The 22594-nt window shown below is 41.7% G+C and overlaps 1 protein-coding gene across 1 annotated transcript in view; it reads left to right on the top strand.

Moving 5' to 3' along the window:
- Positions 1-943: 943 nt before the first annotated feature.
- The window catches only part of LOC124805750 (myrosinase 1-like), a 103756-nt gene continuing 82105 nt past the window's right edge, over positions 944-22594 (top strand). Inside the window, exons 1-5 of the mRNA XM_047266318.1 lie at positions 944-1100; positions 10915-11048; positions 15113-15247; positions 19863-19985; positions 22114-22297. Coding sequence (XP_047122274.1) covers positions 944-1100; positions 10915-11048; positions 15113-15247; positions 19863-19985; positions 22114-22297 — 733 coding nt within the window. The remainder of the gene's footprint in view (positions 1101-10914; positions 11049-15112; positions 15248-19862; positions 19986-22113; positions 22298-22594) is intronic.

Below are 22594 nucleotides of genomic sequence, written 5' to 3'. Positions count from 1 at the left end.
CTCTGAAGGAAAAAAAAGAAAACTTTAAAATGTAGTCGCAAGAACATCACTTAAAAAAAAAAAAAGCTGGATGAGTCAGTCAAATGCTTTGTGAAATACTTCGTATAAAGTTAAAAAAATAACATGAATTAAAGAAATATTTGACTGGCCTTTTTTAATTATGCTCGAAACCATACACTCCGCATTTTACTGCAAGAGGAACTATTATTAGGTTTCTGTCCTCAGTGGACCTCATCAGAACAGGTAACACAAATAAAGGTATGAAATTTCGGTTTAGGGACAAACTGTAGGTTTATTTCAACATACGACACACTTCAAAGTTAGAAATTTTTCAAGGAAATTACTATGATTGCAAAATTCTATGCACATATTGCTTGCATGCTGCTCTTTCCTAGTGTCCAACGTGATACAAACATGAGATTAATTTTTTCTTACGAAGTTGTGTTTATTAAAGGGTCACAGATATCTGTTGTAACATCACAGAGCTGTGAAGATGTCTCACGTTTTACCTTCTATACGAAGTTCACAAACCAAGAAATTACTACACATGGTTCCGTCGTCCTTTCAAGATTAATTCGCGGCACATTGCATGCATACGTCTAGTATCTGAGTTTGTTGTCATTTCGGTTGTAATTTCCAAGTAATCGCGACTGGGGGCGAAGAGGGGGGGGGGGGCTGACACTGATAAAAACTTCGAGTTGGCACCTGTGGTGAAATCTGATAGTAACTACGTATAGTGGCCCGATAAGAACTGCTGCCATATACACGGCCGGTCTCTGCAGGAAGTTACTCTTGTTACAATAACTAGAGGATGTTTCTCAAGATGTTACACATCCGGTATGAGAACAATAGCAATCAGTACATGCTCTAGGCAAGCGTTAACAGATAAGTAATGCTTTATAAGCAAGTAATGTGTTGTGTTACTAGCACGGTAAGCAGCACGATGGCACCACTGTCGTACTTGGAATTGCTGGGTATTTTCTGCCTGTTAGCAGCCATCAACGGGAGTGAAAGCAGAGCGTTCAATGAGTTTCCAGAGGGTTTCCTGTTTGGAGCTGCCACTGCAGCCTACCAAGTAGAGGGCGCCTGGAACGAGGATGGTGAGCAGAAATTTTTGTGTTGCTCAGCATTATCTTGGACTCCAAGAATATAATAATGACTCTAATAGTGCTGCAACGAAAAATTACAAAGGATAAATTCTTGTACATTATGGGCACACGTCACATGCATCTCTACTTCTGTAAGTTGTATTTATTTTCTGTTTTCTGTCCGTAAAGACAAATTGGCAGGTTGGTGATCTGAGATATTGTAGATTCAGGAAGTTTTCAGTCAAAAGGCGAGCCAGTAGTGGTGCAGAGAGAGAGAGGAACAAATGGGAATATTTGGATAGGGATTATCTAGTTTCGGCACTTGCCCTAATACCAAGGAAATCACCTGAAAGCGGATAAAGCAATAAGACTAACTGCATATCCAGGAAATCATATAATTTATCGAGGGATATGTAGAACACATTAATAATATCAAATGTTTCAGAAGAAGTAATAAAAAATCGGGGAGGTGTCGTACATAGGGTTGTATACTCGAATTAGAATAATACATTCTATATAACACGTGCTGAAATTTTTAATAATTACAGGGGTACAACAGTTCGAATGGAACACACGTTAATAATCATAAGTCTTAAACAAATAAAATGTTTAAGTTCAAAGTTAAGTCACATAAATTCCACCTCCTACTTCAAAACACTTGCGACTTTTTATTTTTTTTATTTTTTTGTCAAAATTTGTGTAGTTCCCCAGATAGTCTTGGCGTCATTTTAATTGTAAACCGAACGACCAGTTCTTCACTTGTGTTTACTTTTTCTGTGTAGACTTCGCACCTCAGCCGTTAGCACAAGCAAAAACCTTAAAGGGTAAATTCCAGGGCCCTTATCGGCCAAGGAACTTGATATTGTCTGCCAATCCAACTTATGGGAATTTTAGATTCTCATGATACGTCACATGACAACTAGAGTGAGCAGGAACCCGGTCATCCTGGAACAACATACCCAGTCTTATCGCCAAAGGAAACTTGTTCCATCAACGCAGAACGCTCATTTTCAAGAACGTCAAGATAACGGCACGCTATACGACGACGGTTTAACATGACAGGCCCAATCAAGAGCTGTTATCATATCACACCACTCTTGTACAGAGATGAGTTCTTAAAACTGTGTCTTCGCAAATACATACGAGAGGCCACATATATTACATAAGAGTCTTTTGTTGGACAGTAACATTTGAATGTGGCTTCATCAGTAAACGACTATTAACTGGACTGCTCTTTTCATTTGCTATCAGGCAACGATAAAACTGCAATTCAGTACCTCCATGTTCTTCTTGAAGCTGATTAGTCCTGCGTACACGGTCAAGATAGAGAGCATGCATACGTATTGTCAGCCTTATTCTTGTCAATGGATCACAGATGCTTGTAGAAATTCCCCGTGTGCTTGCTGAAGTGTGACATTCTAGCAACTGAACGTTTTCTTCTATTTCATTCAAAAATTATTCATTTTCTCGTTGGGATGAGGGGGGAATGCTCCAGTCTAACAAATTTCAATGAAAATACGAGTCAACATTCGTTGAACCAGGTACTGAGCCGCCAGGAAATCGTCTATCGTGTTCTCTGTAAGGCGCAACACTGTTTCCATTACAAAACCAGTACAAAAAAAAACATATCTGCTTAATCAGAATTTGCAATCACGTGAAGCATGCATAAATGACAGAGCAGAAATGGTCAAGAAAACACATTCACAAGATGAGTCAAAAATTCAGTTGTGTAAATTGAAGCACACCTTTACAACTCGATCATTGAAACAAAACTGACAATCGATAGATAAATCCACTGCAATTGGAATTTAAATTAAAAGTTATTCATGCAAGGGCATATTATCGCACGGAAGTTTGACCATCGAAATGACTCACAAATGAAGGATATCAATTTCTTTACCGCCTTATTGAAGAGCATTTAAGACTACTTAAAGGGAACTTATCATCAGGCGCTGCAAACATATCATCAGCCAGCATGATTCTGGTTTTAATGCGTTACTGAATTAGCTCGTTTCCTAGCTCACGTATATCGGTGATCGCTTTCACAAGGAACAGTTCCTATTGACCGCAAGACAGCACAGGCCAGTGCTGCTGACACATGGTTCTGGTATCAGGATGCTAAACCCTTAGCCGAAAAAAATGCTGACCACAGTTTTTGTAAGAGAAAATTTATGCACATGGTTTAGGGCAAAGGTGGTGCTTTCGATTTGGTTCCCTTCAGTTGGTATGCTGAGGTGCGCAACGAGTGGTACCACTGTGCAAAAGAAAGTCAGCCTTGTATGCGGAGGGTTAAACTGACAACCATGGTGGTCACTACATCATTAATTGCAATGGCAAAGAGGATAACACTCAACATAGAACCACGAGGGCCTCTTCTCTTGCACACTTGCCGCTTGGATTGAACTGACCTGGAACGGTCTGAGGGATAAAAAGTTCTGCAGAAAAATTTGTAAGCAAACCTTAAAACTACTTGTATAGTGTAAATAGAATGTGATGGCACAAAATGGTATCATATGCCTTTTGCAAATCAAAGAACATGGTGATCAGGTGTTGCTGATGTATGGAAGCATTCTGCACTTCAGACTCCAGATGCATTATGTGGTCTGCAGTGGACCAGAGACTCCAAAAGCTATTTCGAAATAGGAATAGATGTTCTCTGGCTGCCAGGCACCAACATATTTGTAGAGTGACAAATCTTTTAAATAATTTATGTAGCGTATTCATTACGCATTTTAATCCTTAATTAGTCAAAATTCATTAAGTATTTGCTTGGTTTCAGTACAGGAGTAATAAAACCCTCCCGCCATGATGGGAAAGTTCCTATTGCTACAAAATACGTTTATAATTCCCAAGATTGTATATTATGATGTAATTATTAACGTTTTAAAGGATTTGGTTATGGGTTCTGTTGGGCCTACAGGACGTCTCTCTGCACCCTATGAAAGCACTGCTGGGCTTTCATTCACTTAATAGAGCTTTGTACGACTACAGGCGTTGCACATTTAAAAACAAATTGTTTTGTACCCCCTGGCATTTATGACTCAAGAAATTAGATTGGTAGTTGCTACATGAGGACTGTTTTGAAAAGACTGTCGAGAAAAGTTCAGCCGTTACTGACGTGTCACTAGCAATATCGGCATTGATAGAGGTTCTGGCCAACGTCGCCATTGATACAGGTTCTGGCCAACGTTGGTATCCTAGGCCCAAACGTTTAGACGTTACTGAAAAAATTCTCAAAAAAGAATCAGCAAAGATTTAGAAAAGAATCACTCATGTCAAACACAGCTTCAGTCATTCACGACGTTTTGAAAGCAATAGAATTAGACGAACAGGTAGAATAAGCCTTTCTAGATTCCCGTAAGGCTACTAATCAAAGTACGAGTGGCCGCGCGGGGTAGCCGTGCGGTCTGAGGCGTTTTGTCACGGTTCGCGCGTCTCCCCACCGTCGGAAGTGCGAATCCTACCTCGGGCATGTGTGTGTGTGTGTGTGTAGACCTTAGCGTAAGTTAGTTTAAGTTAGATTAAGTAGTGCTTAAGCCTGGGGACCGATTACCTCAGCAATTTGGTTCCATAGTCCTTACCATAAATTTCCAAATTTTTCCAAAATACGACCTAACAGAGTGTTCTTATGGTTATGTGACCGGCGCTGGAGGAATATGCGATACACTCAAGAGCTAATTTTCTTCAGAAATGTAACGATTATTGGGTGTCACCCCCCAGGAAGGATAGCAGGATCTCTAATCTGTTTATGTAGTAAATGTAGCCAGAAGTTTTCTTTCATCACTAGGCTTTCCGTTTTAATTGAAGATATTGATGATGTTGCGGAATATTTTCATGTGGATTATTAGCCATACATCGAGTGATGCATCCAGTGAATGTCTTTGCTGGTATGTTTTACGTGTATGCAGTCTATTCACACCCGTCACAGCACATTTTATCCGTAGGTAGAGGTTCATTCATACGGCTTGTCGTGACTAGCTGATTATGTCAGTCACAGCTCCCCAGCGACGTGAGCGATAATTACCGGTTGTTGCTGTCGGAGGCAGTCTTCTGATCTCGCCTAGTTAGTTGCAGTGTACCACGACTTTACAGTCGATGCCGTGAATTCCTGCGATGGCATAAAATTAATAAAGCAGCCATGACTGAAGAAAAATAGTTACAACTCATTAACAGATGTTGCTTCTCTCTATGACAATGAGTCTGCCTGTATAAAGTTCATCTCTGTCCGCGTGCGAACAGGTCAACAGTCCCAACGGCTGTGTGAGACTCTACAATGAACCTCCGCAACGGCTTCTTGCTTAGTCAGGTATCGTGGTAGAGTACTTTGAAATGATGCTCGTAATTTGAGCCGTGAAAGAACTAAGGAATGCAATCAAGTGTTAAAGATGGCGTACTTTCTAAAATAAGCTTCTTGCCAAAGCTCGAACTGGATTACAGACGAGCAATTTTCTTTGATTACAGCATAAGAAAAAATTTATTTATATTCAACAAACATCCACCCTAAATCAAAAAATTAGACAGTTCCAATCTTATGTTTACTCACTTTCATTTCAACTATATTATTTGCCATTTACATCATAGTCCATCTTGTAACTTCATTTCCTGCGGTAGGCTTCTGTTAACAGCCGCTAGCTGACAGGGGCTCCTCTTTCTGTTCACCTTTACCCCCAGTCGCCAACAGATTGGTCACATAGAGGGTGGTTCAAAGTCTGTGAATCGAAAGTCTATGACTCATTTATCAGTCACAACGAACAACTATTGTTGGCGAACAAATGTTTGTTGACGTTCCCCGTCGAAGCTGGGGTCGGGTTACTATTGGCTATCCATCAGAGAGTCGTAAGGTTTGCGGTGTGCGTATACCAGCTACTCCATTACAATGACAGAGTGATTTTTAACCAGATAACCTTAAGAATCAAGAACTTCAATTTTGCTTGGCTTACACCGTTGCACGGGGAGCAGATCGCTGGATTGTAGGCAATAAACAATGAATACATGAGCTGCAGAGTGTCTATGCCTTACCGCCTAGCAGGAGGATAAACTATCATAGTGTCAGCGAACATTTTGCCTTTAACGAAAGTTATTCCCCAATCACCCATCGGACTCTCATGCGAAGACTTTGAAATACCCTGTACATATATTAGCACAGAATCCTTAATTGTGTTATGAAAAAGTATTTCGTTATATAGTTGTGTGAGGGAGGTTACCGATGGTGTTACATGTGGAAGAAAGTGAACCCTCTAGACATTCTGTCAAAATGGTTCAAATGGCCCTGAGCACTATGGGACTTAACATCTGAGGTCATCAGTCCCCTAGAACTAATAACTACTTCAACCTAACTAATCTAAGGACACACACACATCTATGGCAGGATTCGAACCTGCGACCGTAGCAATCAAGCGGTTCCAGACTGAAGCGCCTAGAACCGCTCGGCCACCACGGCCGGCAGGCATTCTGTCAGTTTAATGTTAATTCAAAAGCGATAGCATCTTAAATTAGAAGAATTATTTTTACTCCGTTCATGCAGAATATAATGAAGAGGATGCGATGTCTCCATATGTTTAAAAGTGTCTACTTTGGGCTCTCCAATTGCTGAAACTCTTAGAATCGATGAATGCCATTGGTTTCCTTTGATGTTTGACAGCATCACTTGCTCTGGTGACATCAAAGTACAGCAAATTTAAAAAAAAAAAAAAAAAAAAACATTTCCAATAGGAAAATTCAACGATGTCGGAGGGACAAGTGTACAAAAAGCGCCAGTGGCTTTTTCTGCTTTAGACGTAACATGTTTACATACGCTGATAGCGATATCTTTATTCCTGACACTATTATTAAGGTGGCGGCACGTAAGGAACAGTAAAGGAGAAAGTACAATTTAAAACTCTTTGATCGAAATTCTTTTATTTTGTTTTACGATGAGTTTCGATGTATGTGCGGAAAGCCTCCCTCACGGGGTGGAATCTGAGCTAACTATTTGTAATATCGTTCCCAGAGCCGATCGCGGTCCTCTGGTTTGGTACCGAATGGAAGGCTTAAAACATAGGCTCAGACGGTTCTGCGGAGATCTGGGGTGCAAATTTCTCGACCTCCGTTATCGGGTGGAGAAATGTAGGGTCCCCCTGAATAGGTCAGGCGTGCACTACACGCAGGAAGCGGCTACAAGGGTAGCGGAGTACGTGTGGAGTGCACATGTGGGTTTTTTAGGTTAGAGAAATCCCTCTCTAGGGCCGACAAGACGCCTCCTGAGATGCGGCAAGGTAGGAGTAGGCAAAACGTAACAGGAAATAACAATATTAATGGGTTAATAGTAAACTGCAGGAGCGTCTGTAGGAAGGTTCCAGAACTTCTCCCATTAATAAACGGTCACAACGCCCATATAGTACTAGGGACAGAAAGTTGGCTGAAACCAGATGCTAATAGTAATGAAATTCTAAACTCAGATTGGAATGTATACCGCAGAGACAGGCTGGACAATGAAGGGGCAGCGTATTTATTGCGATAAGAAGTACAATAGTATCGAAGGAAATTGACTGAGATCCGAAATGTGAAATAATTTGGGTGAAGGTCACGGTTAAAGCAGGCTCAAACATGGTAATTGGATGTGTCTATAGGCCCCCTGGCTCAGCAGCTGTTGTGGCAGAGCACCTGAAGCAAAATTTCGAAAATATTTCTAGTAGATTTCCTTACCATGTTATAGTTCCGGGTGGAGATTTAATTTTGCCGGATATAGACTGGCAGACTCAAACGTTTGTAATGGGTGGCAGGGACAAAGAATCCAGTGAAATCTTTTTAAGTGCATTATCTGATAACTACCTTGAGCAGTTAAACAGAGAACGGACTCGTGGCGATAATATGTTAGACCTTCTGGTGACAAACAGACCCGAACTATTTGAAACAGTTAACGCAGAACAGGGAATTAGCGATCATAAAGCGGTTACTGCATCGATGATTTCAGTCGTATACAGAAGTATTAAGAAAGGTAGTAAGATTTTTCTGTTTAGCAAAAGTGACAAAAAGCAGATTACAGAGTACCTGACAGCTCAACACAAAAGTTTTGTCAGATAGTGTTGAGGATCAGTGGACAAAGTTCAAAACCATCGTACTGTATGCATTAGATGAGTATGTGCCAAGTAAGATCGTAAGAGATGGAAAAGAGACACCGTGGCACAACACCCGCGTTAGAGAACTGCTGCGGAAGCAAAGGGAAATTCACTGTAAACATAGACATAGCCAAAGCCTTGCAGACAAACAAAAATTACGCGAAGAGAAATGTAGTGTGAGGAGGGCAATGCGAGAGGCGTTCAATGAATTTGAAAGTAAAGTTCTATATAGTGACTTGGCAGAAAATCCTAAGAAATTTTGGTCTTATGTCAAAGCGGTAGGTGGATCAAAACAAAATGTCCAGACACTATGTGACCAAAATGGTACTGAAACAGAGGATGACAGACTAAAGGCCGAAATACTAAATATCTTTTTCCAAAGCTGTTTCACAGAGGAAGACTGCACTGTAGTTCCTTCTCTAGATTCTCGCACAGATGACAAAATGGCAGATATCGAAATAGACGACAGAGGGATAGAGAAACAATTAAATTCGCTCAAAAGAGGAAAGGCCGCTGGACCTCATGGGGTACCAGTTCGATTTTACACAGAGTACGCGAAGGAACTTGCCCCCCTTCTTGCAGCGGTGTACCGTAGGTCTCTAGAAGAGCGTAGCGTTCCAAAGTATTGGAAAAGGGCAGAGGTCATCCCCGTTTTCAAGAAGGGACGTCGACCAGATATGCAGAACTATCGACCTATATCTCTAACGTCGATCAGTTGTAGAATTTTGGAACACGTATTATGTTCGAGTATAATGACTTTTCTGGAGAGTAGAAATCAACTCTGTAGGAATCAACAGGGGTTTCGAAAAAGACGAACGTGTGAAACCCAGCTCGCGCTATTCGTCCACGGGACTCAGAGGGCCATAGACACGGGTTCCCAGGTAGATGCCGTGTTTCTTGACCCGCTAGGCGTTCGATACAGTTCCCCACAGTCGTTTAATGAACAAAGTTAGATCATATGGACTATCAGACCAATTGTGTGATTGGATTGAAGAGTTCCTAGATAACAGAACGCAGCATATCATTCTCAATGGGGAGAAGTCTTCCGCAGTAAGAGTGACTTCAGGTGTGCCGCAGGGCAATGTCGTAAGACCGTTGCTGTTCACACAATATACATAAATGACCTTGTGGATGACATCGGAAGTTCACTGAGGTTTTTTGCGGATGATGCTGTGGTATATCGAGAGGTTGTAAAAATGGAAAATTCTACTGATATGCAGGAGGATCTACAGCGAATTGACGCGTGGTCCAGGGAATGGCAACTGAATCTTAATGTAGACAAGTGTAATGTGCTGCGAATACATAGAAAGAAAGATTCCTTATCATTTAGCTACAATATGGCAGGTCAGCAATTGGAAGCAGTTAATTCCATAAATTATATAGGAGTACGCATTAGAAGTGATTTAAAATGGAATGATCATATAAAGTTGATCGTCGGTAAAGCAGATGCCAGACTGAGGTTCATTGTAAGAATTCTAAGGAAATTCAGTCCGAAAACAAAGGAAGTAGGCTACAGAATGCTTGTTCGCCCACTGCTTGAATACTGCTCACCAGTGTGGGATCCGTACCAGATAGGGTTGATAGAAGAGATAGAGAAGATCAATCCGAGAGCAGCGTGCTTCGTTACGGGTTCATTTAGTAATCGCGAAAGCATTACGGAGATGATAGATAAGCTCCAGTGAAAGACTATGCAGTAGCTCGATACGGGCTTTTGTTGAAGTTTCGAGAACACACCTTCACCGAGGAGTCAAGCAGTATATTGATCCCTTCTACGTATATCTCGCGAAGAGACCATGAGGATAAAATCGGAGAGATTAGAGCCCACACAGAGGAATACCGACAATCCTTCTTTCCACGAACAATACGAGACTGGAATAGAAGGGAGAACCGATAGAGGTACTCAAGGTACCCTCCGTCACACACCGTCAGGTGGCTTGCGGAGTATGGATGTAGATGTAGTCATCACCACATGTATCTAACTTCCCAAAAAAGAAATGTATCCTGGGTAGTCATCGGCTGCATGTTATTAGTTTTGGAAGACAGTTCTATCTGACGAATAGTAAATATGCTGAAACCTGTCATAAAGTTAAATTTAAAAAAAAAATGCTAGCGAATACTGCTGTGTTTCTACAAATTTCAAATACTAGATCACTGTGTCCATCAGTTTACTTACGAGACTTTGCATCTGTAAACAGAATAATTTGGAATTATGTTGTAAAACCTGCTTCTGACATGTGTCAGAATTTAAAAAAAAGGGCACTGATAATTGAACCCACAGATATCATACAGTTTTTCTCCCGACAAAGATCAATCGGTAGAAGAGCTTAAAGGTGTGGTAGGGTTTCAGTAATTTACTGAGGTATATTTTTTTATACCCTGAAGGTCTTTTTTTGTGAAACCCCTCTACATACAACCTGGAATACGAGTCGAAACAGACAGACAGGAGCACTCGCATTCTGTCATGAAAACACAACCTGTGCTTCGATAACACAATGAGAATGGCTCAAGACGTTCTATCAGCAATGCCTAAGAATCTCAGATATGTACTTGATAGAATTATCTTCCAAAACAAATTCATCGCAATCATTTGCTGCGGCTGTTATGAAACGCTGGAAAATCGAAAACTTTCTTAACACATTCAGTATCTTCACCGTTTTTTCTTAAGTCATAAGGAAGAATCCTGATATAAACCCAGCCTCTGTATAGTAAAACTTCATATGTCTTTACAGGCAAAGGAGAGAGCATCTGGGACCACATGCTGCACGAACATCCAGAGTACGGTCACATAGGGGAGAATGGAGATGTAGCCTGCGATTCGTACCACCATTATGCTGAGGACGTACAGGCACTTAAGGATTTGGGGGTGAGTATACAAGAGTGAATGTCTATCGTAGAACATTTAATTTCTCTGCTGTTTGACATCCAGGTCAGCAACTGAAAGCTACAGTACGCCTACATAAGTGTATGTGTGTAACTGCCATACGGAGAATCGGGTTACAATAATTTTAATGCAAGGGCCTTGGTGAGTGTACTGGAATGGGGTTCTGCGATGCTGACTACGGCAGACAGAGCGCTGTGTTGATGTGATGTCCATTAATGCCACCTCCTAATGACACCACTTGCGAAGAGTGACATTGCAAACGGTCAGCACTGAATCGTTGGGCACGGTTGGAATTCGGAGCTGAGATCAGAGGTACAGAGGCTCTTCCTCATTATCATACCAGACGATGGTATATCGAAATTCATCCTTTATCCGTTAGACTAGGACAAAGTCAACGGCCTTATACTTACCAGTTTGTTGTCAACATGAGTAACAACACTGATGATCCAGTTCCCGATACCCATACTATTCCCCAATATTAAAGGTAGAGGCGCTAATCACACAGCAGAGCAACCAAACTATCTCCTCATCCGTATTCATTACCTCGTGCACGAGCGATGGCGTTCAGCTAAGAATGGAAGTTTGAAGTCCCGGTCGTGGTAGCCACTTCCATCAACATAAATTAGCCTGCTATAGAAGGAGAAGAGGTGGCATACAGTTTCCGATAATCACACTCGAAGCCAAAGGACCAAACAGAATTCCCAACCTCTTTGCAATTTCTCATACATTCAATATAGTCTGATGATGTTCTGTCCATCGGATGGAGACATTAGGTTCGGCATCTGTGTTGGAGTTCATTCGTGTGTCATCCTCTCCGTGCTGTCATGGTTAGCTTAATAAATACCCCACAATACACAATTTCATTACACTCATCATGTCACCTTACGCCTCTAGCCAGCCTCACCATGATTTGAGATGCGTAGATGTGCTTTCGTACAAGGCGATTAACAAACACAGACACCTCCAAGTAATTAAATACCGTCTCTGTGGAATTTAGAATCCTGTTCTATTCTTTACTACTAAGACTGCTGACCAACCTTTTATTTACTACTGATTTTATTTCGAAGTGTATGTATCACCATACGCAAATTTTTTCCAGGGAAAAATGTAGAGAAAAAGGACAAATAAAAGGCAGAGTCTATATGTACTGGAGAGCAGTAGCTCAGAATCCTATTTCTGTTACGACCATTGTAATAGGCTTTACCTATTACCTCAAAATAATGACTACCTTTATAATCCTCTACAAATTTGAATGCCTTCTTATTATTCAAGAAGTCACAGTGAACGAAAAGATGACTCCACTATGGTCGGTTGTTGCGAATGTAGAATAGAGAATCTCTGTGGACTGAACGTATTTTTTGCAGTCGGTGCCCGTGCAGGTAGACCTTGGTCGCTACTCGTCACAGCTGTTGGTACAGTGATGAGCAATCATTCCGAGTTCATGGAACTCTGGCACACGGCCGCCTCATCCGCCTTCCCAGACTTCAGAGGTTGCAGTTGGATGTGAGACATTAGCCAGTTCATGACAGTAGTTGCCTTGGGTCATTACGCAGTTGCACTGTCCATTTTCCAGGGCAGAATTTAGCAACGTCGCCCGTGGTTAAGCCCCACCATTTGACACAGTGGGTGCAATTACATCATGCATATGCAGTGATGCAGCCTTTCACAGTCAGAAAACTGGCAACAGAATTGTCATGTGGTAATTATTCGCCGAATCTCCCCCCTCCCCACCCTTTCCTTACGTTACCAAGATCTTTCTGCTACCAAGCTTTAATAGAGGAAGTAATGCCCGTACCTTTTGATTAAATACCGGTAGTATTTTATTTTGTGTGCTAACTTCTTGGCATGTGTTAATGTCTGTCTCTTGTGAAATTAGGTTCAGGACATTTGAGAGCGCTGTTCTCACCTATGTGACTTAAATTTATTTAAATTTATGGAAACTAATTAGAATGATTTTCTGTGTTAGAACCTCTGGTCACCTCCTCACTCCTGTAAATATTCGTATTTGATCCCTTTATAAGTAGGTATCAAATCGATGATAGAGATTACGCAGGGGAATTTCCTGATGGTACGGACAGTTTTTACAGTTTCTAACACACAATTGAACAAAACCTGACTTTTTAATTTCACAGAATGGGCGTATGATTAGTGAAACTGAATAGTTCAGATTTCTATGTGTTCAGATATTAGTAAACTGTCGTGGAAATCCCATGTTCAGGACTTTGTTCAAACACTTAATGCTGCCATTGTTACTATTCGAACGGTATGTGATGTGAATGATCGTTCGACACGAAAATTAGTCTACTTTGCTTATTTTCATTCGCTTATGTCGTATGGTATTATATTTTGGGGTAACTCTTCCAATTATGAAAAAATATTTTCGGCTCAGAAACGGGCGTTTCGGGCAATAAGAGGTGTAAGTTCACGAACCTCTTATCCAAACCTGTTCACGAGCCTGGGTACTTTGACATTGGCTTCTCAGTATATATATATTACTTACTGTCACTTCTTGTTAACATTATTAGCTTATTCCCAAGAATAAGCAGCTTTCACTCAGATAATACTCGGCAGAAATCAAACCTGCATTTGGATCGCACTTCCTTAATTCTTGCGCAGAAAGCTGTGCGGTATACTGCTGCATCCATTTTCAATAAGCTACCACTAGAATTCAAAACTCTTAGCAGTAATCCACGCGCTTTCATATCGAAAGTGAAGAGTTTCCTCATGGGTGACTCCTCCTATTCTGTCGAGGAGTTCCTTGAAATATTAAGCTAGTTCTTGTTGTATTGTTGATTGCGTTTACTTGAAGTTATGGCTTAACTTTTTCGGGTTGATAAATATTTTAGTTTGTATTGCTTTTACGTTGTAATTTGATGTACTGACACATTCAATGAGCTCGGTGATTTCTCCTCAATTTGGTCCTATGGCCGGCCGGAGGGGCCGAGCGGTTCTAGGCGCTTCAGTCTGGAACCGTGCGACCGCATCGGTCGCAGGTTCGAATCCTGTCTCGGGCATGGATGTGTGTGATGTCCTTAGGTTAGTTAGGTTTAAGTATTTCTAAGTTCTAGGGGACTGATGACCTCAGAAGTTAAGTCCCATAGGGCTCAGAGCCATTGGAACCTTTTTTTTTTTTTGTTCTACGGTACTTGACATGTAAATTTAAATAAAATTAATGGAAGGGCACCGTTAAAACCTACGCGGGACAGTAACACGTAAGACGCCTGAGAAGCGAACAACTGAAGTAGCGTCAATCGGAAAGACTCCTGCTAGGCAGTGAGTTAAACAACTTCGCTCGGTGCAAGCGTGGATCGATGGAAGCTGGTCCATCAGACTCTTTCCGAGAGACGAATACTGAACTGGCATGTACCCTTATTTACCTTACTTGCCTTTCTCTCTCTTCCACGATAAAAAAAATTTAACATAAGAACTCACTAGATCTAAGTGTGTAGACTTCCACGGCCAGTATCCTTGTGAATAAATTACTTTAGAGCCCTATGTCGCGTAATTATGAGCCACAAAGGCAACTGTAAAAGTATCGTTTCAACCGTCTTTACAGCAGTCCTCTTCGGAATGACTAAACAGAGAAGTCATCTTTTTTTAAATTTTTTTATTTGTTTTTTAACAAGAGGAAAAAATGTATATATTACGACTAATGGGATAATGCCGATTTCAGCTAATAAATGTATGCAATAATTGCTAGAAAAGCTCCCTCGCTTCGAGATTGTGTTCCTTAGAATCAAAGTTATCCAAACGATAGAGGATCTTAAACTAATTATTTTGAGATAAGGAGCCAGTGATCGCAAAACAAATCGTTCAGACAGTATGAGATGGCCTTGAATGAAGATTGGGAAAAAAGTGTATTCCTGCGAAGCGCTTACGTTTCATAGCAAACAACCGCTTGCTGCTTCCATGTTGTTGGAATTATCTTGATATTATCTGTGATGAAGTCTGGTGTATTCTACATATTGTTCCATAGAGTCGTCACGCTGAATGCTACCTCCTTGCCAGTTGGTAAACACGCTAGTATGAGACTATGTTTGTTCCAGGCTAAAGTATACCGTTTCTCCATTTCTTGGTCTCGTATACTGCCTAACGGGGACATAGACGTGATCAACCAGGCGGGGATTGACTACTACAACAACCTCATCAACCTGCTGCTGGAGAATGACATTCAACCGCTGGTACGTACACAAGAGAACCTGTTTGATGAAACGTGTTATCAGAGAAACAATGCGTTTTCATAGGTGTGTTGGTTTACTCTTTAAATGGTAAGACGCGAAGTACTATTACATCCGTTTGATTCCAATCTGTGCGCGCATATACCGATTATAAGTCGTATTAGTCAGATTAGTTCTTCGATTTTTCATATATTTTGTTCCCTTTTCTTCTTTTACGCCCATTTCTGCTTACGTAAATTTTCTTCATATTCGCCTAGAATCTGATTATACACTCCTGGAAATTGAAATAAGAACACCGTGAATTCATTGTCCCAGGAAGGGGAAACTTTATTGACACATTCCTGGGGTCTGATACGTCACATGATCACACTGACAGAACCACAGGCACATAGACACAGGCAACAGAGCATGCACAATGTCGGCACTAGTACAGTGTATATCCACCTCTCGCAGCAATGCAGGCTGCTATTCTCCCATGGAGACGATCGTAGAGATGCTGGATGTAGTCCTGTGGAACGGCTTGCCATGCCATTTCCACCTGGCGCCTCAGTTGGACCAGCGTTCGTGCTGGACGTGCAGACCGCGTGAGACGACGCTTCATCCAGTCCCAAACATGCTCAATGGGGGACAGATCCGGAGATCTTGCTGGCCAGGGTAGTTGACTTACACCTTCTAGAGCACGTTGGGTGGCACGGGATACATGCGGACGTGCATTGTCCTGTTGGAACAGCAAGTTCCCTTGCCGGTCTAGTAATGGTAGAACGATGGGTTCGATGACAGTTTGGATGTACCGTGCACTATTCAGTGTCCCCTCGACGATCACCAGTGGTGTACAGCCAGCGTAGGAGATCGCTCCCCACACCATGATGCCGGGTGTTGGCCCTGTGTGCCTCGGTCGTATGCAGTCCTGATTGTGACGCTCACTTGCACGGTGCCAAACACGCATACGACCATCATTGGCACCAAGGCAGAAGCGACTCTCATCGCTGAAGACGACACGTCTCCATTCGTCCCTCCATTCACGCCTGTCGCGACACCACTGGAGGCGGGCTGCACGATGTTGGGGCGTGAGCTTAAGACGGCCTAACGGTGTGCGGGACCGTAGCCCAGCTTCATGGAGACGGTTGCGAATGGTCCTCGCCGATATCCCAGGAGCAACAGTGTCCCTCATTTGCTGGGAAGTGGCGGTGCGGTCCCCTACGGCACTGCGTAGGATCCTACGGTCTTGGCGTGCATCCGTGCGTCGCTGCGGTCCGGTCCCAGGTCGACGGGCACGTGCACCTTCCGCCGACCACTGGCGACAACATCGATGTACTGTGGCGACCTCACGCCTCACGTGTTGAGCAATTCGTCGGTACGTCCACCCGGCCTCCCGCATGCCCACTATACGCCCTCGCTCAAAGTCCGTCAACGGTTCACGTCCACGCTGTCGCGGCATGCTACCAGTGTTAAAGACTGCGATGGAGCTCCGTACGCCACGGCAAACTGGCTGACACTGACGGCGGCGGTGCACAAATGCTGCGCAGCTAGCGCCATTCGACGGCCAACACCGCGGTTCCTGGTGTGTCTGCTGTGCCGTGCGTGTGATCATTGCTTGTACAGCCCTCTCGCAGTGTCCGGAGCAAGTATGGTGGGTCTGACACACCGGTGTCAATGTGTTCTTTTTTCCATTTCCAGGAGTCTATTTTTTCGAGATTGTCCCTTCCAAAATGACGAATAGCTACTTTTATAGGTTTCATCCGGATTTTAATGCATCCTGCGCCGCGAGGATGTGGTAGAAGAATATTTATTTTACCAGTTTCATCCATATGACATAAAAATTACATCAAGATCAGGTATGAACAAATTAATGAGTCCACCATCAGTAATCGGAAGCAAGAAGATAAATGTCAATATAACCGATCTCTAATATGAAAACAAACTGGGAGAGTATTGAGCATACAGTAGTTGCTCTCTCCGAAAGTACCGAGCAGTTCTGTTTTCTCAGCACTAAACGGTACTTTCTACTCAAGAGAATACATTCGTAAGAAATAAATGAAATATAAATGAAATAAATGAATATAGCCTTATCTTCCTTCACCAGAAAACGATCAAATGGCACTATACGTTTTCCTATTTGACAGCAAAACGAAGTAGTTGAAACCGCTCTTCTTTCTAGTGGTTCACCTACGTTTATAATAAATCATGACCTGTTTCCACCGGTGATGCTCATCTGCAGATCGCTGCCTTCAGTTATTATAAGGATCGCAATCACCGACTCGAACTGGCCGTAATTTAATGTGGAAATGTCAAACTACAAAGCGCCATCTTTTCACAAAACGTGTCAGCGGCTTTCTGTTGCATGTCTGTAGACTTCTTCCATGTGTCAAATCGTGCACCAAGCGTTTTAAACATTAATTGCTAGATCCCGCATCGTCATTGAGTCTGACAGTGCTTCCGTTCCGTATACCAAGTGCCGCTTGTCATAGTCTCCTCTATCCAGCCTGGGGTGGTTTGTAAAAATAACACACAAGTATTTGGTGACTGGGAACACCTTCTCAGAGACAGAGGTGTTGCTATTATGAAGAAACAAAGGAAGGTAAGCAAGATCTCTGTTCCACACTATTCAGACAGAATTGTTGTGTCTGCTAATGCTATGGGTCCATTCCATGGAATAAAGATATTTTCTTTAATTTTAAATATGCTGCTGCAACATTGTGATCAATGTAGATGTGTAAGAGCTCCAAGCACAACATGATCAAACTGTCTCGTACTCATCCACCTCAAATAGCCCCATAATAAGTCTTACTTTGTAACAGAAGAATGGAAAAATGATAATGTATTCAAAAGAGCAAAGGCCATGGATAAAGTATACCATGCCGTAATTCATCAGAAAGATGTCTGAAAGAGTGCCGGTCAGTAGCAACAGAAAGACTTTTAGACGACGTTGTCATTTCATCCTCCACAGCACAAGGGGCTCTACAGTCATCTTTGGAAAATCTGATTTTCGATTAATAAGAAACGGAAGTCAATTCAGAGGGACTTTTTAGTTTTTTTTATTCTCCTGTAAAATTTTAAAAATATACCAGTAATCATTTTCGTTTACTGTAGTTCTGTTAGGTAAAGCAATAATGCATTTCTGTACTTGTATTGTCAGTAATAAATCGTTATGCCTCAGTATTAGTGGCAGTTGAAACAAAATGTTTGTTATTGGCGTTTACAACCAATTACTTCCTGATAGAGCGTTTAGCACATCCCCACTAAGTTATTTATAATCTAAGTTGTCTAATATTTGCAGTGATGAGATCTGCAATATAATGCTGTGCTACCAGAAAGCATTTCCAATATTTTGGATGCAAATAGCTATTAAAAATTGTTACTATAAAACAAAAGAATGGAAACAAGAGATACATAGTTTTCTGTTGCTCTTTATTAATGTGAGGCTAGGCACTTAGTTTGACATTTCTACTCTTCCACACTGTCTTATAGTCCGCGCAGTTCGTGGTCTCGCGATAGCGTTCTCGCTTCCCGACCACGGGGTCCCGGGTTCGATTCCAGGCGGGGTCAGGGATTTTCACCTGTCTCGAGATGACTGGGTGTTGTTGTGTCGTCTTCATCATTATCATTCATCCCCATTACGGTAGGAGGAAGGCAATCGCAAACCACCTGCACTAGGACCTTACCTAGCACGGCGGTGCGGGTCTCCCGCGTTGTCCCCTACGCTCTTACGGAATATGGGACTTCATCATCAGCATCATATTGTCTTAAGGCTGGTGAGGCTAGACAAAGGATAATGTTCACTGTAATCCGCTGCAAATGGAACAATGTCAATAAAGCATAACTTACAGGAACATACGAATGTTACAAAGAATCCTTCATTAGACGATAAGTTTACTTGTCCATCCTTATATATCAACATGTCACACATGCATCGCATTTCTTATAAACACCTTGCTAAATCTTCTCGTTTTATACTTCCACATTTCTCGTCACTGCTTAGATTTTGCATTTCCAGGACTTTCTTTGTACTCATCATCGACAAAGGTAACGTATTAGTTAAGATACTAGAAAACAATTGGAACTAACGGTAGTGAAATCACCGTCAGTCCATCGACATTTCGGTTTTATGTTAATTCCTTAAGCAAATCAAAGTGAATGTAGGGGTCAGTCCTTTGATAAGGACGCGGCCAATTTCGTTCCCATCGCTTCCTAAGTTCGAACCTGCGATCCACCTGTAAGGCCTGATTACCACCTGGTCTGTGATACTTTAAGCCTGAATCTTCAGTTGTCGCGTACTCTGTGTGTTTTCCTCGGGAACAGTGGAACTAGATTTTAGTGTCATACGATATTCCGGATTTCTTCTTTATTTATTTCCTGTCAAGCAGCCTTTTGTGTATTGAATGTCAGTTACTTTCTCTAACAACGTAGATAATAACATCACACGACTGTAGTACATTTATTTTGGGTTTTACAGAGGAATTTTCGGCGTACAACAGTTGGTTGCTTGCGCCAAAAAAGAATTTATTCGTGCTTTTTAACGCAGTCAGTGTATTTCAGACAGTTTGTAACACTATTACAAGATGAAACTCCAGCGATACCTTAGCCATCTATGTGCGTCACTTAACTCTCTCCTTTCCAGGTGACGATGTACCACTGGGACCTGCCGCAAGCCCTGCAGTACATAGGAGGCTGGCCCAATCCCATCCTAGCGGACTACTTCCTGGAGTACGCCAGGGTGGTCTTTGACAACTTCGGTGACAGGGTGAGTTCATTTCTGTTCAAAACGTGTCTCCTCTTCTTGGCTTCAGACATCCTAAGACCCAAAAATAAGTTTCGTGGGAGCTATACCGCAGTCAGCATAAAACGCATTCCGTGAAGTACGGCTGAGATAATCTTCGTACTGTCTCTAAGTCATCGTCCTACGAATAACGTCCTAAGGCATGCACTATTGGAAAATTCGTAGGGTTTTCGAGAGGTGAAACAACGAATTTAGTGTTTTAAGTTACAGTTTTCCTTATCGGGGCATTAAGTGTCAGAGCTTTGACAGTATAGTTAAAAATGGACTTAGAGTAACCTACGATGTGGAAGCGGGGTGCAAAACCGGTTGTAAAATAAACCTAAAGAACTAAGGCGCAGTTAAAAAAAGCATTTGTAATATTCAGGTGAGAGAACGAAGAAACTTTCTGATGTGAATAAATTGTGATCGTCACTGATTTGACAGGGCAGCGAAGTAACAAGAGAACTACTGCCGTCATTTTTACTGTCAGAGTAAGAGGACTCCGAATTATCAAACTATCTATAGGTGCATCGATTGCGGCGTATCCGCATTTCATACTGAACCAAATTATATAAACAAAGAGGAATGCTACCTTAGAGACTCATATCACATTTACTGGCTTAGTAAAAATTTTAGGTGGATAGATAAGAAGAAGGTGGGTACACAGTGAATCCACGATCATTTGCTAGTTATTGAAGGAGCCTGTGTAGAAATGTGAAGGTGAAAGTAAAATTCTATTCTCACTTATAACAATGACTAAATGGAGCGAGGGTCTCAAACAGGATTGTAGCCTTCCTCCAACACTAACATTTTCAGGGATTTAATCTGTAAGCTAAAACTTGATATTAAATTTATATACCAACTATCTGTTATTGATTGCTTATCAAAACAGCATTTACATAAATAAATATGAAATCCAAATCCAGCTACAGTTATTACTAAGAGCAAGAATGTAAAGAGGGACAAAAAATATTGCCACTGTCTCTCTATCATCGCTTTCGAATCAATTCCACAGGCAAGAACTCCAGTCTTAAAGCAATTTTCAAGAGACTAAACAACGAAGGTGGTGTTTTAATTTCGTTTTTCCTAATTGGAGTATTAAATGTTAGAGCTATGATAGCAGACTAAACGAGAGACTTAGAGGTTGCTTATCAAATTTATATTTACGTAAGTGAAGCTGAATTCTATATCCAGCTACAATTACTAAATACACGAATATTGTACTGGAGAGAAATCTAATATTTTGATAAATGTTGCATTCTTGTATACAATAAATTTCGTAAGTTTCTGATCTCGAGAATAAAGATGATGAGGGAATTTGAGTTACACCTAATGCATTTTCAACTTTGAACGGCAAATGTGTGTTAATATTCATAGTTTTTGTATCAGATAGCCACCAATGGAGATCTGCACTAACATTCAGAAGAAGAAGTCAAACAATTGTTATAAACTCTCTGGCAGGTCAAACCTTGAACTATACATGCACAACTTGGGGACAGAGGCTCACGACCCAGACTCAGAACTGTGTTTTGGATAGTAAATCAAACGTAAATAAAAAGATAGTGCAAACGCCACTGTTTCATTAAAGATGTGCGGAAAGATTTCCACATGCTGAATATATAAAACTCCTTTATTTCATTGGAGCACACCCAGTTTTGACGATATTGTCAAGAATCAAGACAGTCTCAACTCATTTTACCACAGTGAAGCAAGGGAATTTTATGTGCGGTTTTTTTCCCAGACTGTCCAGTTTCGTAGAAACTGCTGTCATGAAACACTCAACTCCGTCTGTGAAAACAAATACATGATTTCTAAAAACAGCTTCGTCAATAATCTGGTTTCCCACATCTTGGATGTACACGCACACGTAATTCGACAGAAAAAACGAGGGTTATGGAAGATGGGGTAGTTGGAGATGGAGAATAACTGTCTAGGTTCGTCGAATTCCTACCTATACCAAACTGTGCTGACAACCATGGGATTTCTTCAAACTTCCCATTTTTAACTAGCTAATGATACTAGAAGGTGTTTCTGTTCAGTGTCCATTCCCTACACACCAACATATAAAGTCATCCACATCTAGCTGTATTGTGATGCCATTTTTCTCTCACAGGTGAAGATGTGGCTAACATTCAACGAGCCTTACGAGATTATGAAAGGCTACGCCACCACCGGCGGCCAAGCTCCATCGCAGAACGCTCCGGGCATCGGTGACTACCTGGCGGCGCACACCGTCATCAGGGCGCACGCCATGGTCTACCGGCTCTACGACGAGCAGTACCGCTCCACGCAGAACGGTGAGTTTGCACTTCCTTTCTCGACTGTTCCCGAAAAGAAATCACCTGTTCTCAAAACCAGGTGTCAAAATTCCATTCACAGTAAGCAAGTTTTAACGTCATTTACTTTGGAACAAGATGAGGACTTCAGTGACCATTGCTTCAATAACCAACTGCACTATCTGATCAAAAGTATTCAGACACATACTAATGGACATTAATGTGGGCTGTGTCCTCCCTTCGCCTTTATGATGGCTTGAACTCTGCCTGGGATGCGTCCAATTAGATGTCTGAATGTCTGGCAGCCCATTCTTTCTC

Source organism: Schistocerca piceifrons, chromosome 7, assembly GCF_021461385.2.
Source record: "Schistocerca piceifrons isolate TAMUIC-IGC-003096 chromosome 7, iqSchPice1.1, whole genome shotgun sequence".
Lineage (NCBI taxonomy): Eukaryota > Metazoa > Arthropoda > Insecta > Orthoptera > Acrididae > Schistocerca > Schistocerca piceifrons.
This window is presented reverse-complemented; position numbering and strand designations above follow the sequence as displayed.